The 17,704-nt window shown below is 41.8% G+C and overlaps 1 protein-coding gene across 1 annotated transcript in view; it reads left to right on the forward strand.

Annotated features, from left to right (window-relative positions):
• st8sia2 (ST8 alpha-N-acetyl-neuraminide alpha-2,8-sialyltransferase 2) overlaps positions 1–11,160 on the forward strand; it is a 39,416-nt gene extending 28,256 nt beyond the window's left edge. The window contains exon 6 of the mRNA XM_067971379.1: positions 8,543–11,160. Coding sequence (XP_067827480.1) covers positions 8,543–8,828 — 286 coding nt within the window. The 3' untranslated portion in view covers positions 8,829–11,160. The remainder of the gene's footprint in view (positions 1–8,542) is intronic.
• The last annotated feature ends 6,544 nt before the right edge of the window (positions 11,161–17,704 follow it).

The following is a 17,704-nucleotide window of genomic DNA, read 5'->3' on the forward strand; positions in this document are numbered from 1 at the left end:
AAGTTTCCTGCAGTTGTTAAGGCAGTTGGGTGTAATGCCCAGAATAATATGTTGTTTTAAGAGTACTTAATAAACTTACATTACTGAGACCCAAAATCAGAAGAGCTCAGGATAAAGAAGCCAATTTGGCATTTTCATGAGATAGTCATTCAGAATGAATAAATTCTCCTCCTCATGTTCAAATCCCTCAGTAGCCTCACCCCTCCTTATCTCTGTAACCTCCTCCAGCCCTACAATCCTCAGCAAACTCTGCGTTCCTCCAATTCTGGCCTCTTGCGCACCCCCCAATTCCTTCGCCTTATCATTGGCGGCCGTGCCTTCAGCTGACTAGGCCCCAAGTTATGGAATTCCTTCCCTCAGCCTCTCCGCTCCTCTATCTCTCTCTCTTTAAGTCACCAATCTCTTTGACCAAGCTTTTGATCACCTGCCCTAATGTCTCCTTCCTTGGCTCGGTGTCTATTTTTGTCTGATTACGTTCCTGTGAAGCGCCTTGGGACATTATACTACGTTAAAGGCGCTATAAAAATGCAAGTTATTGTTTTTGGATTGTTACATCCTGTTTAGCTGTGATCTAAATAATAATCTAAAGGCTTGCAGTACATACAGTATATAGAGAACATACCCAAAGAGAATATGCTGAAGCTAGTTATATGTACTTGCAGAAATATACACGCCAACATAGAAAACTAGCAAAAAATGAGCAAAAGCTTCAAAGAAGCTGGCACAGCCCCTTAAAGCTGATAGATTCAAGAACAGCCCTGATTACAAGCCTATGTGACGTGTGAAACAAATAGTTAGATGGGCGTTGTAACTTAAGCTGTCGAAGGCACTTGAAGGGAAAAAAAAAGTATTTGAAAGCCTGAAGGGATAAATCCAAATATTGAAGGCACAAACTTAGTGGCATTTCTACAGGGGTCTGGGGCACACTTCCCTGGAAAATGTTGAATTTTTATTTTAAAAATAATGCATTCTGGTTCATTTTAAGCAGTTTTGCACTTCATAATTAATAGATTTTTAATCTAAAAAAGGAAAAACCAAGTGATCAAAAGTTACCTCAACAATCACACTTTCACATCCAATCCCCCAAGTCAGTTAAAAGAGGCACTTTACCCCACCCAACTTCCCACCCTTTCACTGGACAGTCCCCCCTCTGACCCTCAAGAGTTCATACTGCCAATCTTCTTCCCTTCCAATCCAGTTAAACCTGTAACTCATCTTCCTCCTCCCCATTCATGTTGGCATTATTCTTTCCTCCTCCCCATTTCAAGTTGACATTTCTCATCCTTGTATTTAAATTCATCATTGTTTTACCCCTCCCTATCTCTGTAACCTCCTCCAGCCCTACAACCCTCCCTCCGTTCCAAACTCTCCATACCTCTGATTCTGGCCTCTTGTGTCAATCCACCCTTCACCCCACCATTGCCGGCTGTGCCTTCAGCTGCCTAGACATTTTGGAATTATCTCCCTAAACCCCTCCACTTTTCCACCTCCACTTCAACTGTCAGACTGAGGTTGGAAGACTGTACACAATTTTTCTCATGGCCGAGTGGAAGAAAAACACTTACCCCAAAACAATAATATCTTCTGACTAGAGTTTTCATAAAATCACAATAAAGGACAATACATGCTAGCTTTAACCACTTCACTTCAGGTAATAACTAAAATTAGACATTGACGTTACTTGAAAAACATTTTAAATATAGTATAAATACAGTTTAAAAAAAAGATCAGGTTGAGTTTCACTTACTTAATATGACGGGTGGGTCTGCCTGTTGTTCATGATGTCTCGTTCCAATCTGGATCACAAGATGAAAGGGCTGCACACATATCAGGTGCGCTGTTGAGTTGGTTTCTTTCTCTTGTTTTTAACCTTATCAAAGTCGAAAATCAACGTTCACACATGTAGGTTGTTGTGAACGGCAGCAACAACAGAACACTAATCTTACTCAACAGTGGATATTCTTTGAAAGCACCGATCCAAAAAGATGACAAACTTAATGAGTTGTGGCGTGTTTTCAGTGTGCTATCGCAGGTGAGTTGCACCAGCTCGTTTTATTGCTCAGGCATCAAGTTTAGCTTCATTATTGATTGAGGATTAACTTATTAAAGTATATATTTTTAAAAAATAACCCAGGCTTTCCTTGCAGCTGGACTGCATCTAAATTTCTCAGCTGATAAACATGGCTCTGTGCACATATTTGGATATGCACAGGCAGAGCTCTGCTCTTCTCCAATCTGAGTGGTGCATGTGGGGCGATATAACTTGATGCTGCCAACTTGCTGCAGTCTCAAATCTACACTAGTACAAAACAAATACAGGGTAGTTGCAATATAATAGTACAAATAAATGATAGTGGCTGAGACAACATTGATGTTGGAGACTTGAACAGTAACTTTCTAAGTACTTTTTTTGGAGGGGTGGGTGTGAGAGTTTGACAAGGTACCTTCACAGTAGTTTCAACTTGTAAATGTCAGCAATGTTCACGTTTTCCAGTTATATGTGGAAGAACAAACTTTTAGGTTGTAAACTGCTATTGTTTCCCATGGGGCAAAAAACAGGGTCACTTCTTAAAAAGAGGTCAACACTACACCGCAATTGAAACCAATTCAATCCAGTTTATATCTGAAATCAGATAGCTAGAATATAAAACTGCCTTTAGAAGGATTACAATTTCAGTCCTTTGTGCAGGCCTATTTTCAAAAAAGAAAAATTGCAACGCTGACAAGGTGACCGGTAGCTCAGCGGTTCGGAAAGAAACTTCTTAAGAGGAGTCGGAGTCGACCTCCATCCCACCCCAAAAAAAGCACCAGGAAAAGCACACTGCCTGGAGCGGCCCTCTGGGTTGATCGGTTGAAGGAGTGGCCGTAGTACACGGGCCAGGATGTGGTGGGTGTTTTCTTTTTAAAGAGCAGCAGGACGAGGCTTGTTTTCTGAGCCCAACAAAAGGCGCGGGGCGTGAGTGAATAAAACGGACTGAAATTAAACTCTGGACTGGAAACCCAGATCTCTTTTTACAAACATGTTCCTCCTGGTCCACCTCCCATTTTAACCCAGAGGCTTCATAGCCACCAGGATCAGGTCGAAAACAGTTTAAAATTTACTGAGAACATGAACCACATCACCTATATTTAAAAAAAACCTACTGTTTTGTTTTCTTCAACCCCCCCGCCCTCCTCCGTTTTTAAAAAAAAAATCGAACTTCCCCCCCCCCCTTACCTCTGCTGCTTCTCGTCCTCTATCTCCTTTATCACAAAAGACCGGAAGATCTCCTCGATGATGGTTGCCATGTTTGTTCTCCAGCCTGTGCCCTATGACACCCACAATGGACCTGCTCGTCTCGTCCCCTCTCCCGCCACCAGGGGAGCAGCACGTAGCAGCATTAGGGAGTGAGAGAGCTCAGCGCGTCCTGGTTGATGCTGGACACGTCGGGGCAGCTCTTCGTGATGAGGTTGATGGGCGGGGGACTCGGCATCGCGGGGAAGCGACCCAATGATTAATGTTCTGTGACCCAGTACTGGGTCGAGACCCGTACTTTGAAAACCACTGCACTAGATAGTACTATTCATGCCATTTGTCCAAGCTTGATTACTTCAATGCTCTCCTGTCTGGCCTCCCATTCTCCATCTTCTTTAACTTAAGTTTATCCAAGTCTGTAGCCCCAATCCAATTCTGCCTCATCCCGCTTGCCTATTGTTATAAACTGGATAGCCAAGTGGTGAAGGATGGAATACTAGAGCCTGGTCTTCAGTTGCTTCCAAGCCTTTATTCACAGAGATCCCTCTTACACACACACCACACCTCAGATAAGCTCTCGTATAAAAAGGATCCAAGAGAGTCCCCAATTGACTCACACCACCTGAATACAATTAACGCTAATCGATATAAATCTCATGATACAATTAACACCTATCACTGCTGTCCTTGCTGAACCTTCATTGGCTCCTGGTCCTCAATACCTCAAATTTAAAATTCTCATCCTTATGTTTAAATCCCTCCAAGGCCTCCCCCTATCTGGGGGTAATTTTGACCTAACCTGCCACACGGGAAACGGGCAGGTTCGGGTCGTATGCTCTTTTTAAACCCCGCCCAATTTTACTCTTTATTTACCCATGCAATCTCCTCCAGCCTCTGCTCATCTTTTTATCTCTGATCTGGTTTGTTTAAAGATAACCTATTTTTTTTCACCAGTTAATGTCTGGAAAGCTAAACTGAAAGAAATTCATTGACATCTGATAGATAACCAGCTTTTTTGAACCCTGCAGGCCCCATTAAAATTCTGTTGCCTAGCAACACAGGTCAGCTGATACCAGGCAACCTAGATCAATGTAAATCTGTCCAGTTTTAACTATAACATCTCAGATTTGGCTGCAGTTTTCAGCGCTGTGCACTTAGTGGTGTTAACACTGTCAGTAGGAAATTTCTCACTGCACCCTGCTACTTTGGTTAGGGGCCTCTTATGAATTTGGTTCCCTGAAAAGAGAACAGAAAGTCAGACAAATAAGCCATGACACTCAGAGGGCTTGTCCTTAGAGAGGTAATAGTTGTCATAGTCTGGTTGGACACCCTAGTTTGTTAAGGATCTTAGAAATGGGACAGAAAACACAAATTCTGCAAAGGGAAATGGATTATTGGGCAAAGCTGCCTAAAGAATAGTAAAGGAACACGGACACATTTCATATGGAGAATAGGGTGGCATAGTGAGTTAATAGATTGTTCTTTCACCTCCAGGACCTTGGTTCAAATCCAGCCCAGGCTGATGTGATGAAAGTCTTTCAGCTCTTGCTGGCTGTAACTTTCTTGCTTCAGCAACCCCCAAATGTACATCAAGCAAAACTCCAGAATATCTATCTAACCATACACTCTATATTATGCATCCTTGACTTGTTGCCTTCCTGCATATGACATTTCCATGGTCTCCACAGCTCAGGTTCCACACATCATTCAATTATTTCTGCCTGTCTTGTCCCTATAACCCTCAACATTGTTACCAACCAGATATTCATCCTGTTCTTTTTTTTAAGTGTTAATTAGCCGTTCCAGATAGGAGCATGTACCACATGGTCACAAGTCTACAGAGATTTAAAAAAGAACAGAGGAGATCTGACAGAGACAATCAAAATTATGGCTGGTTTTGATAAACAGGGGAAACAATTTCCACTGGCCTGTAAGTTGGTAGCTGGAGAGCATAAACTTAAGATCATCATCAAATGAACAAAGAGAATCTTTTCATGCAGAGGGTTGTTAGGACTCTACTAAAAATAGTGGTAAGGGAGGAATCCACAATAATAGTTTTAAACTGAAATGAACAAATACTTGATAAAAAACAAATTTAAAAGAATATGGGAGGGGAATGGGACTAAGTGGATAGCTCTTTCGGAGAATTGGTGTAATATACTTCAATTTTCGGAAAATCGTGGGGTGTAGACGCTCAAATTCCCGATATGTGCTCTAGTTGGGTGAAGTTTTGTACTGGGAGTGTGGAGCCTTAAAATTATCCCTCTAGATTGGAAAATTGCACATGTCACTCCGCTTTTTAAGAAAGGAAAGAGAGGGAAACCTGGGAATTATAGACCAGTTAGCCTAACATCTGTTGTGGGGAAAATGCTGGAGTCTATAATTAAGGATAGGGTGACTGAACACCTCGAGAATTTTCAGTTAATCAGAGAGAGCCAGCATGGATTTGTGAAAGGTAGGTCGTGCCTGACAAAGCTGATTCAATTTTTTGAGGACTTGCACAACACCAGGTTATAGTCCAACAGTTTTATTTTAAATCACAAGCTTTCGGAGCTTACCTCCTTCGTCAGGTGAGTGAAGGGTTCTGAAAACGCATAGCATATATAGTCAGAGAACAATGCCTGGTGATTAGAGATAATCTTTCCAACTGCCCCCTATCACATCTTGGCTGGGAGACGATCACAGCAATCAAAGGTGTCGTTGGTGTTCAGACAGGTTAGCCACGGAAAACATAACATCCCAGGATACTGAATACACAACGGGTCAGATTACAAAGACAGAGAGAGAAAGAGACCCGAAAGGCCAGTTGTATTAAAAACAGATAACTTTTTTTCACTGGTGGGGTTACATGTAGCATGACATGAACCCAAGATCCCGGTTGAGGCCGTCCTCATGGGTGCGGAACTTGGCTATCAATTTCTGCTCGACGATTTTGCGTTGTCGTGTGTCTCGAAGGCCGCCTTGGAGAATGCTTACCTGAAGATCGGAGGCTGAATGTCCTTGACTGCTGAAATGTTCCCCGACTGGATGGGAACCCTCCTGTCTGGCGATTGTTGTGTGGTGTCCGTTCATCCGTTGTCGCAGTGTCTGCATGGTCTCGCCGATGTACCATGCTCCGGGGCATCCTTTCCTGCAACGTATGAGGTAGACAACGTTGGCCGAGTCACAGGAGTATGAACCATGTACCTGGTGGGTGGTGTCCTCTCGTGTGCTGGTGGTATCTGTGTCGATGATCTGGCATGTCTTGCAGAGTTTGCCGTGGCAGGGTTGTGTGGTGTCGTGGACGCTGTTCTCCTGAAAGTTGGGTAATTTGCTGCAAACGATGGTCTGTTTGAGGTTAGGTGGCTGTTTGAAGGCGAGTAGTGGAGGCGTGGGGATGGCCTTAGCGAGGTGTTCGTCGTCATCGATGACATGTTGGGGCCTCAATTATTCACAATATTTATTAACGACTTAGATGAAGGCATAGAAAGTCTCATATCTAAGTTTGCCGATGACACCAAGATTGGTGGCATTGTAAGCAGTGTAGATGAAAACATAAAATTACGAAGCGATATTGATAGATTAGGTGAATGGGCAAAACTGTGGCAAATGGAATTCAATGTAGACAAATGTGAGGTCATCCACTTTGGACCAAAAAAGGATAGAACAGGGTACTTTCTAAATGGTTAAAAGTTAATAACAGTGGACGTCCAAAGGGACTTAGGGGTACAGGTACATAGATCATTGAAGTGTCATGAACAGGTGCAGAAAATAATCAATAAAGCTAATGGAATGCTGGCCTTTATATCTAGAGGACTAGAGTACAAGGGGGCAGAAGTTATGCTGCAGCTATACAAAACCCTGGTTAGACCGCACCTGGAGTACTGTGAGCAGTTCTGGGCACCGCACCTTCGGAAGGACATATTGGCCTTGGAGGGAGTGCAGCGTAGGTTTACTAGAATGATACCTGGACTTCAAGGGTTAAGTTACGAGGAGAGATTACACAAATTGGGGTTGTATTCTCTAGAGTTTCGAAGGTTAAGGGGTAATCTGATCAAAGTTTATAAGATATTAAGGGGAACAGATAGGGTGGATAGAGAGAAACTATTTCCGCTGGTTGGGAATTCTAGGAGTAGGGGGCACAGTCTAAAAATTAGAGCCAGACCTTTCAGGAGCGAGATTAGAAAACATTTCTACACACAAAGGGTGGTAGAAGCTTGGAACTCTCTTCCGCAAACGGCAATTGATACTAGCTCAATAACTAAATTTAAATCTGAGATAGATAGCTTTTGGCAACCAAAGGTATTAAGGGATATGGGCCAAAGGCAGATATATGGAGTTAGATCACAGATCAGCCATGATCTTATCGAATGGCGGAGCAGGCACGAGGGGCTGAATGGCCTACTCCTGTTCCTATGTTCCTATTAAGCACAAAAGTGAGCAAATATGAGCAGTACAAGATAGAAACCATACTCACATCAAGATGGATAAATTACCCTTTTCAAGAAACCACTATTCTGTTTTAGTCCATTTTCCTTTATCCTTCCTTCAGTTCATTTATTACCTGCCATCTCTCCTTTCTGGGCCAGGGAACCGTATTGACAAGAGGCAAGAAAGAAAACTCAAAGCCATTATTTTGTAAATCTGAAACTTTGTTAGAATAATTCCTGTTCAGAAGTCCCTCTAGCACTACACTTGGCCTCAGTATCTCCTGACCAGGGACTAGGAAATTCAGCCAGTGTTTCCTCTTCTGGTGTTTGTCCAGTGACCCCTGGTGGGAAATACAAATGAGAGGATACTCGGGCTTGGTGTGCGTGGTTGACACTAACCTGTCGACACTAACCTGACGTGGCTAATCTGCCAACTCTAACCTGTCAACGCTAACCTGTCAACACTAATCTTCCAAATGCTAACCTGCCAACGTTAACCTGTCAAAACTAACCTGTCAACACTAACTGCCTTGACTTTTATCAGAGGAATGATCACTTGATCAAGATATGTAAGGGCAGCCAGTTGATTCACAGGGTTGATTCCCTGCTCCCACAATCCCGCACTCCCAGTGGGAGGGGACCAATGTTCGCAGGGAGTGCGGAAAGCAGTTGCGGCTACAACACGGTTTTCCGCCCTGCTTTCCATGTGAAAATGGCTTCCCCCTGGGAACACAGGACCGTGGAATTACCCTTCCAACACCAGTGTGAGTCAGCGCCTTCAGGAGAGGAGGGGCAATAGCTGGATAAAAGAGAAATTCTGGTTTTAGATATAGAATATGTGACCACAGTTGTAGTTTCAAATGACGATTAGTAATGTAACTGATGTCCTTCTCCCTAGGTACTGGCTGACCAACAGGGTCCTGATCAAACGCCCCACCACTGGCCTGTTGATGTACACTCTTGCCACTCGATTCTGTGACGAAATCCACCTTTACGGCTTCTGGCCCTTCCCTAAGGACCAAAAGGGAAATGCAGTGAAGTATCACTACTACGACAGTCTGACGTACGAGTATAACTCGCAGGCCACACCGCACACTATGCCACTGGAGTTCAAGACACTGAAAAACATGCACCTCCAGGGTGCGTTGAAACTCACTGTCGGAGAGTGCAACTTGGCAACATAGGGTTGGCAACAAAGCAAAGCGGAGAGGGTGACTCTCCTTTTGTGGTCAGCGCTGTGGCATCATTGGGAAAATGGAAGGTTAAAGGTCAGCCTCAGACAGGGGGGATCGATCACTGTGTGAATGGACTCTGGTGGACAAGCACCAACATCTGGACACATTCTGAGAGTGTTAACATAAGAAAGGGAACTCAAATGTTTTGTTGTCTTTCATACAAGAGAGAAGCACCAACCTGAAGCTGCGACCACAGGAATGGACTCTTGCATATAAGATGCAGCGAATGTTCTTTCAAAGGGCTGCGCTTTCATCTGTCAGGAGAGAACCTGCTTTGTGCAGAATTAGGCCTCTTTACAAAGCAGACACAAGTATAAGAAACTTGAAATATACAAACACTTAAACTTCAAGAAATGTAACTTTGTTTTCTCAATGAGGCTTGTGAGGGGTCTTCCAAGGACACACAGTGAAAACTATCACCAGCAAATGCGATTTGAAACTAATTACAAAAAAAAAGTTTAGTTGGAATGTATGCTTGAAAGATCCCCTCTCTGTTTCCTGTTATTTAAACGTGACTAACTGAAGCCAATTTCACCAACCTGAAAGCTTGAACAAAATCATTGAAAATTGACATTTGTTGAGTAAGAATGATTCAAGTGAATGTTCTTAAAACAAGAGTTTCAATCAAATGATTAATATACAGTCTCCAGCTCACTGTCATATAGAATTTGCTATTCACTGTCATATAAGGTCTGCTGCTTTCTGTAATATAGCACCTGAAATTCTCTATAATGGACATGGGCTGTTTTTCACCAAAAGGCTGAGGCTGCTATTCACCACATACAGAGTCAGCTATTCTCTATAATACAGGGTCTGCAGTTCCTTATCACAGACACGGGCTGCTATTCACTACAATACAGGGTCTACTGCGCTCTATAAAACTCAGAGCTGCTTTTCTCTATGATTCATGGGTTGCTATTCAAAATCATGCATTCTCTATAATACACACTCTCTATAAGATGGGAACTGCTATTGTCTACAATATTTGCAGGATATACTGTTCCCTTTAATATACACAGGATTTGCTATTATCTATATCACACACAGGGTTTGCTATTCTCTATAGCACAGAGGGTTTGCTATTTCCTATATCATACCCTATATGGCTGTTGGCAGCTTTTCGACTGCCTCAGATGCAACTGTGCTGTTTCATCCCAATTTTCTAAGGTTACCTTATTAGCATAATTTCAGGTGTACATTTGCATGGGTCTAGCAAGCACACTAGTAGAGCAGAAAATTGCATGCAAATGCATTTTAAAGGTATGGGGATAATTAATAGGGTCCATCACAATAGGGTGGCAAACATTTTGAAAGCTCTCGTAGAGCCTTAAAAGAATCAATGGAACTCCAGCGGTATGTTGAAAATTACCCCACTGGGTTAGTAACTAATTATAATATACACTGGGGCTGATACTCCCTTTAACAGACACAGGATCTGCTGTTCTCCATAATATACAGTTGAGCTGCTATTCTTCATAATATACACAGGGTTTGCTATTCACTATAATATATAGTGGGGCTGATATTCTCTAATGTACCCTGGTGCTGCTATTCTTTATTATATACATATGGTTTGCTATTCCCTATAATATAAACTGGGGCTGATGGTCTCCATAATATGCATTGGACTTGATTATTTCTGTAATAGAATCTAGAATCATACAGCACAGAAGGAGGCCATTTGGCCCATCATTCCTGTGCCTGCTCTTTGAAAAAGCTTTCCAATTAGTCTCCCTCCCCTGCTCTTTCCCATAACTCTGCAGATTTTTCCTTTTCAAGTATTTATCCAATTCCCTTTTGAAAGTTACTACTGAATCTGCTTCCACCACCCTTTCAGGCAGTGCATTCCAGATCATAACAACTCACTGTGTTAAAAAAAAAATCTCCTCATCTCCCCCCTGGTTCTTTCACCAATTATCTTACACATAGGGTTTGCAATTCTCTACAATATACTCCAGGGCTGCTGTTATTTTTACTTTTACCCACTGAGCCATTAGGGGAAGCCATGATGCTCCCAATGGGAACTGTGCTGAGTGGGACTGGACAGTTGCTCCAGCTGTATTTTCTACCATTAAGACAGAAATGCATTCCCACCACAAGGTCTTCCAGCTATCAACACAGCCATTGACCACTGCAGCTTATTGTGGAGGCTGCCTGATCTCAAATATCCACGAGGCTCGGGACCGGAGCTCCCATCGGAATTACCCGTGAAATTACACTTTAAAATTCGAGTTACAATTCTTAAATGTAGAGTGCAATGGACCGTTTGGTTTAATAATGTGTTATAATGTCAATAAAATGACTTGTTACATTTCCAAGCTTGGTTAACAAGCAAAAAAAGGGATTGTTAATTTATTGAGTCAATCCGCAGCAAAAGGAGAATAAGAATTTTACAGTAGTACAACATACACTGTAGATATTGTTGGAGCAAAGAAAGAAAGACTTGCATTTATATAGCATCTTTCATGACCTCAGGATGGCCCAAAGTCCTTTATAGCCAATGAAGTACTTTTGAAGTGTAATCGCTGTTGTAATGTAGGAAACTTGGCAGCCAATTTGCACACAGCAAGGTCCCACAAACAGCAGTGAGATAATGAGCAGTTAATCTGTTTTAGTGATGTTGGTTGAGGGATAAATATTGGCCAGGATACCGGGGAGAACTCCCCTGCTTTTCTTCAAAATAGTGCCACGAAATCTTATACATGCACCTGAGAGGGCAGACGAGGCCTCGGTTTAACTTCTCATCCGAAAGGCAGCACCTCCAACAGGGGAAAGGAAGTGTCCAGCCCTGATGCTCCAACCATCATGAATGCGGGGCATCAATTTTACCCATCGTTTTTGTATGTTCGTAAGCTGAGATGTCCTCCATGGTGGAATAGCCTCACTGTCTAGATGTTTTTAAATGGCTAGCATGGTGCAATGGGTTAGACGTCTACCTTTCACGCATAGGACCTCAATTTAACCCAACCCAAATTTATGAGATGAAAATCTCAATCTGCTGGCTGTAAGGGTCCTTCATGGAATGGTTGTGCGGGATACTCAATTCAGTTCCCATTAGGTATGGGTCCACAGCACAAAAACTGCCCCTACATCAGTACTAAATTGGCAATCTCACTCAGAGAGGCCATTGCATGGCTGGTGCAGGAAATGGAAAAAGTCACACTGGTGCAAAAGGTGGTGCATTTCTAAAGTTGCAAACTGGGTAGAGAAGAGGGAGCTTTTCTCTGCATCTTAACCTGTGCTGTACCTGACCTGGGATTGCTTAATGGAGCACCCTAAAGAGAGCTGTACTCTCTATTTGAATTAGGAGTGTCTGATGCAGGCAAAGGATGCCTGAATAGAAAGTGTTTTATTCCTCAGCGCTACCGTCCCTGACCCTGATGAGCACAAAATTCTCATTAGAAAATGGCTAGGAAAGTTCACACAGATTCTTAAATAGAGTCTGAGAGATAGAAATTCCCACGGCACGATAACAAACAGCACCAAGGCAGTTAAGAGCATCAAGGTTTTTTATAAAGAGACTGTGCCAGCCAAACAAGGATAACATCTCTTTAACTTGCAACCGTCTCTCGGGCTATATATAGGTCAGTGCTACGGTGAATGCTCAATGTTACGACGTGGATGAATAATTCAGGTTTCCCCATGCATTAACTAGTGTTCAATTCCTTGTGATATGCGAAGTTGCTGTGTGAGCTTTACTTACCACAAAGATTATTTTGATATGTATTCTGAATGCTTAAAGTGGTTTTGCATATTTTAAAATATCCACGCTCTGTTTTCTATATCTGAAATTTCTTGCTGATCTCTGAAACAGAACCCGATGATTGAGCTGTCGTGCAAGCAGGCATACACGCAGCCAGAGCAAGGTTTGCGATTTATCTAGCTTGGGGTTTATCTTTCTCCATTTGCTAATTTTCACAAAAACGTAGACATGATTATAAAGCAGGGATATCACCTTATACTCCGGTCAATTTTTTGCTAATATTATTTAATAGATGAAAATTAGCCCTTTGTTATTGAGTGCTACTGACTATTCTCTCTCTCCTTGCTTGAAGGTGCTGACTCTTGATGGGACACACCTCCAATGGACACCCTCCAGTATCTTGCCCAAAGGGTCATTCTTAATGGTTGAGCCTAGACAGTGAGTGTAGGCAGCTCTTGACCTCGAGGGAGCCTAATACTCCTCTCACCTGATGCCTCCATTCCCCCCACACCTTTCAGCAGACGTCACTGCATGTCAATCAGGAGCAGGGAAGTTAGCTGCTTTCCCCTTTATGCCAGGGTTTCTGAATTGTGCAAGTTTTGGGGCCTCTTTGGCTTTGGGGAATAAACACTGATCCAATTTGCATTATCTTCATGTTGTATTCCACAAATAAATAGTGCAGTTTGCAAGTGAAAGGTTCAGATAAACAGTAACGAAAATTATCTTCTATGCAACATCATCATCATCATCATGAGTGAAAGGTGGTGATTCTTCTGGCAATATTTTTGCTGTGTTTTTTCTGGGCTGCTGCAATGTGTTGTTTCATTACCCCGAGTCAGTGACCTTCTGGCTTATTCAGAAAGCTCCTGGCTGGGCTTTTCAATTTTCCCTGTTTTAATTGGTGCCAAGGGCAACATTGCCACTCAGGGTTAATAGCTGCTCTAAAACGACCTTTGGCAGGCAAGCAAGCAATTTTCTGGTACATCATTGCTTTTCTGCAATATTTAGAGAGCTGTGTAGTTCTGGCAAGCTTCAGACATTAGATGCTTGTGTGTTTTTAACCTCGAGACTGCCAGCATATCAATAGTATCTCCTAGTTGCATATTGCAAAAAATCATGTTATGCACAATTGTTGTGTCATGCTCCATGGTTCCACCTTCTCCAAACTGAAGTCAATAACTTAAAACCTGTAGGCAATGTTTTGATTTTCAACATCAATCTCACTGATGGGACAGGAGTCACACCAGGAGCAAATAAAATCCATCTTATATTTTCCACTCTATAGCATCAATGCAGTTACAGGGTTATACTGACAATGTGATCAGGCAGGAATTCTGGCTGATTTTTCTCTCTTGGTCCAAGGACACAGAGGTCAACTGTAGCATCCTCAGCCCCCGCCGCTGTCTTGTTCAACTAAATTAACAAACCTGGATCGAAACTTGGGATCTTCCTGCACATGGCTCAGTAGCAAAGAGAACGTGCATTTATATAGTACCCGGTCACATCTTCAGGACACCTCAAAGCACTTCACATCCGACGAGTGTACATCGGAAATGAGTAGGCCTTTCAGCCATCAAGCCTGGTCCAGCTACAAATGGGATATTTACTGCAGGAGTAATTCAATACTTCTATTTCAGTTTCCACCTATAAATAATATGCCTGGCAGGTAACCTGCTAACTAGGCAGCAGGGCAGAGCCTAGAACAGGGAAAGCATTGGATTCGTAAGAGACAGATTACAAATCTCCTTATTGAATGATTCGGACTTAATTCAAAACCTTGCCCCCAGCAAAGACGAGAGATCGGAGTCTGTCCAAATTACAGTAATTTAAAGAAAACCTTGTTACGGACAAGAAGTATACTCTTCAATTAATTGTGATATAAAAACCATACATAGTGCTATCAGAGCTGCAGAGTGCTGCATGTGAAAAAATATTTAGTTGATTCACTGTAACTAGGGTTGGGCACCCAGTGGTTGACTGGAGGGAAACAAAGGTCAAATACATCTTTGGTACAGAAGAATGATGTGAGGCACTTGCTGAGGTACAGTTCCACAAACAGAGGCAGCCTCCTGGTACTGAGCCCAAATGGCCATTGTTTGAATCTTGACAGACTATTGACAAGTGTTCGACCATGGTGACGGGGCATCACGACCAAGCCAGATACTGACCTCATCCAAACTCTACAGACTGGCGATTCTGGTGGGGGTCACTAGGAAGCGGTCAGGAGAAGAAAGCCTGGCTGAATTCACCCCTCTGCGCTTAGGAATGCTAAGGCCAGCTGTACCTCAACTGCTGAGCTCATCAAATTCAGTAAAAGGCCAGAGATCAAACCAGAGACCTGTCGGCTTGGCTCAGTGGTAACACTCCTGCCTGAGTCAGAAGATTAATGGATCAACCTGCACTCTAGGAACGGAGAATGTAATCTGGGCTGAATCATCAGTGCAGTACTAAGGGAGATCCATCTTTTAGATGAGACGTTAAACCAAGCCCCTGTCTTCCTGTACAGGCGGACGTAAAAGATCCCGTGGCACTATTTGAAGCAGTGCAGGGCGTTCTGGTCAACATTTATTCCTCGACCAACACCTCCAAAATGAATTAACTAGCCATTGCCATTATGGGAACTTGTTGCTACATTTTCCCCACTTAATAGTGACTACACTTTATTTGCAGTGAAGTGGTTTGGGACATCCTGAGTATGTGAAAGGACCTTTATGAATGTCTTTTTTTTCTTCCTTCGATTGGCAATTTGACATTTCTAGTATAGAACAGATTGTCTATAGATGTTACAAACTGTTAAAACTATGCTGAGATTTCTTCTGTGAGAGAAGCGCACACATAAAATTACACATTCCCTGTAGGACATCCAAGAACCAAAATAAACAATGCAAGAATTCTCACGGTAAAGATATAAATTATTTATTGGTAAGCAAGATGGAGTGATTACAACAGAAATCAGATAACCAAATCACAGATTTGCTAATATCCCAGTTTCTTTTCTAAATCTTATACATTTTTAAAATAAGACACAATGTTAAAAATCTACCCAAAATATCCAGAATTATTCCAGAAACTACACAAAACAAGAGACAAATATAGCTTTAAAAACAAGAACTTACTGACATAACAATGCTCCAGTGTAACAAATCAAAATGGAATTTAAATTAGTGGCATTTGAAGTGCAGCTCAACAACCAGTGTTCTACAATAATTGTTTTCTAGTAAATTTCATTGCAACGATTTTATTCTGTGGGTGTATTGTGCAAATTGATAAAGGACTGAATGTCATGTGTGAAAAGTTAAAACATAATTTCATAGTGCTAAAATACTTAAACTCCTTCCTCCCAATCTCCTGTACATTAGATGTGATGCGAAGCCTTGAGATACAATTTATATTTCATAAGTCAATGGAATGATTAACTTGAGTAGAATTGCATGTTTGGTCAGCACGAATGAGAGATAGGTCACATTTGTGGTTATTTGCTTATGTATTCTGTTTATAGCACACAAAATGTAAATGAGAAAAGTTAAGATTAAATTTTAAATCGGAAACGAAAATTGATGGTGTTTTCGGTTGATGTATATTCGCAGAGGCATTCTCACGCAAATAAGAGATCATAATTCATTGTGTGTGCGCCAGGTTTGCGTACTCAAACCATTTGTCTAAAGTCAGTCGCTGATGCTGTATCTTCCATTTCTGTATAGTTTTGTACATCAGAAATGCAGCACATTCATATCAAGCCTTCATTTGCAAAAGGGATGGCTCACATCTGGAGTGAATAATCTCTAAAATAACTTTTCTTTCAAGATAAGCTTGTACACCAAATTCAAATAAACTTCATGTATTTACATAGAATTAACAGCACAGAAACAGGCCATTCGGCCCAAAAGGTCTATGCCAGTGTTTATGCTCCACATGAGCCTCTTCGCACCATATTTCATCGCACCCTATCAACATATCCTTCTATTTCTTTCTCCCTCATGTACTTATTCCCCTTAATTGTATTAATGCTAATTGTATTAATGCTAATGTTCCCCTTAATTGTATTAATGCTAATGGCCTCAACCACTCCACATGGTAGCAAGTTCCATATTCTCACCACTGAGTAAAGAAGTTTCTCCTGAATTCCTTATTGGATTTATTAGTGACTACCTTATATCTTTGGCCCCTAGTTTTGGAATCTCCCATTTACTTTCTGTATTCAAACTTTTGAATGTTGTATTCTTCCCCCAAATTAGCTCCATGAACACATTCTACATACTTTATCTTCTGATATTTTAATATTCTTACAAATATAGCAAGAAGCACATTGAATTGTTCTTTAGAGCAAAACAGATCTTCTAATGAAAAACTTAACTGCACTTCTCCACTATGGCATGGTCCAAGACCAAAAGGTTAAACAGCTCGAAGGAGGCCATTACCTTCCATTATTGCTGATAAATCCAGAGGCCGATAGATTGGGAGGGAGGAGACGAGATGCTGCTTCGTTCTTTAGTGTGCAACACCGTCTACTTGTGCAGTATTTCATAAAAAGCAGCAACAAAATAGCATAAATCCGAAGAGCCAAAGTCAAAGGAGCAGTTTACTGAAACTGTGACATTTTGGTTTAATAGGAAAAATATCAAGTTGTGTTTGAGGTTCCCACTATAAAAAGTAATAAATTCAAAGAGTTCTAAAGCATTTGGCCTGTTCCACCAAAAAAATTACATGCAAGAAAAATTGGAACATCTGTTCTGAATTTTTCTGATAGTAAAATACACATTCTTTCATGTGTACTTTTGTCTCAATCTCTAACAGCCTTAAGCATTTTGCCCCTATTCTCTTGGTCCCGTTGTCAGCTGCTTTGTTACACCGTTACTATGGCTGCCTCAAGTTAATTTTACATATGGCAATTGGATGATTAGGCTGTGGGGCCAGTGTATGTGTGTGTGTGAGAGAGTGAGAGAGTGAGAGAGTGAAAGAGTGAGAGAGTGAGAGAGTGAGAGAGTGAGAGAGGAGTGTGAGTGAGTGAGAAAGAGTGCAATGAATCTGATTTTAACAGTGCTGTTGAGCACAGCTTATCCCTAACATGATGTGGAGATGCGGTGATGGACTGGGGTTGACAATTGTAAACAATTTTACAACA

Source organism: Heptranchias perlo, chromosome 34, assembly GCF_035084215.1.
Source record: "Heptranchias perlo isolate sHepPer1 chromosome 34, sHepPer1.hap1, whole genome shotgun sequence".
Classification (NCBI taxonomy): Eukaryota; Metazoa; Chordata; class Chondrichthyes; order Hexanchiformes; family Hexanchidae; genus Heptranchias; species Heptranchias perlo.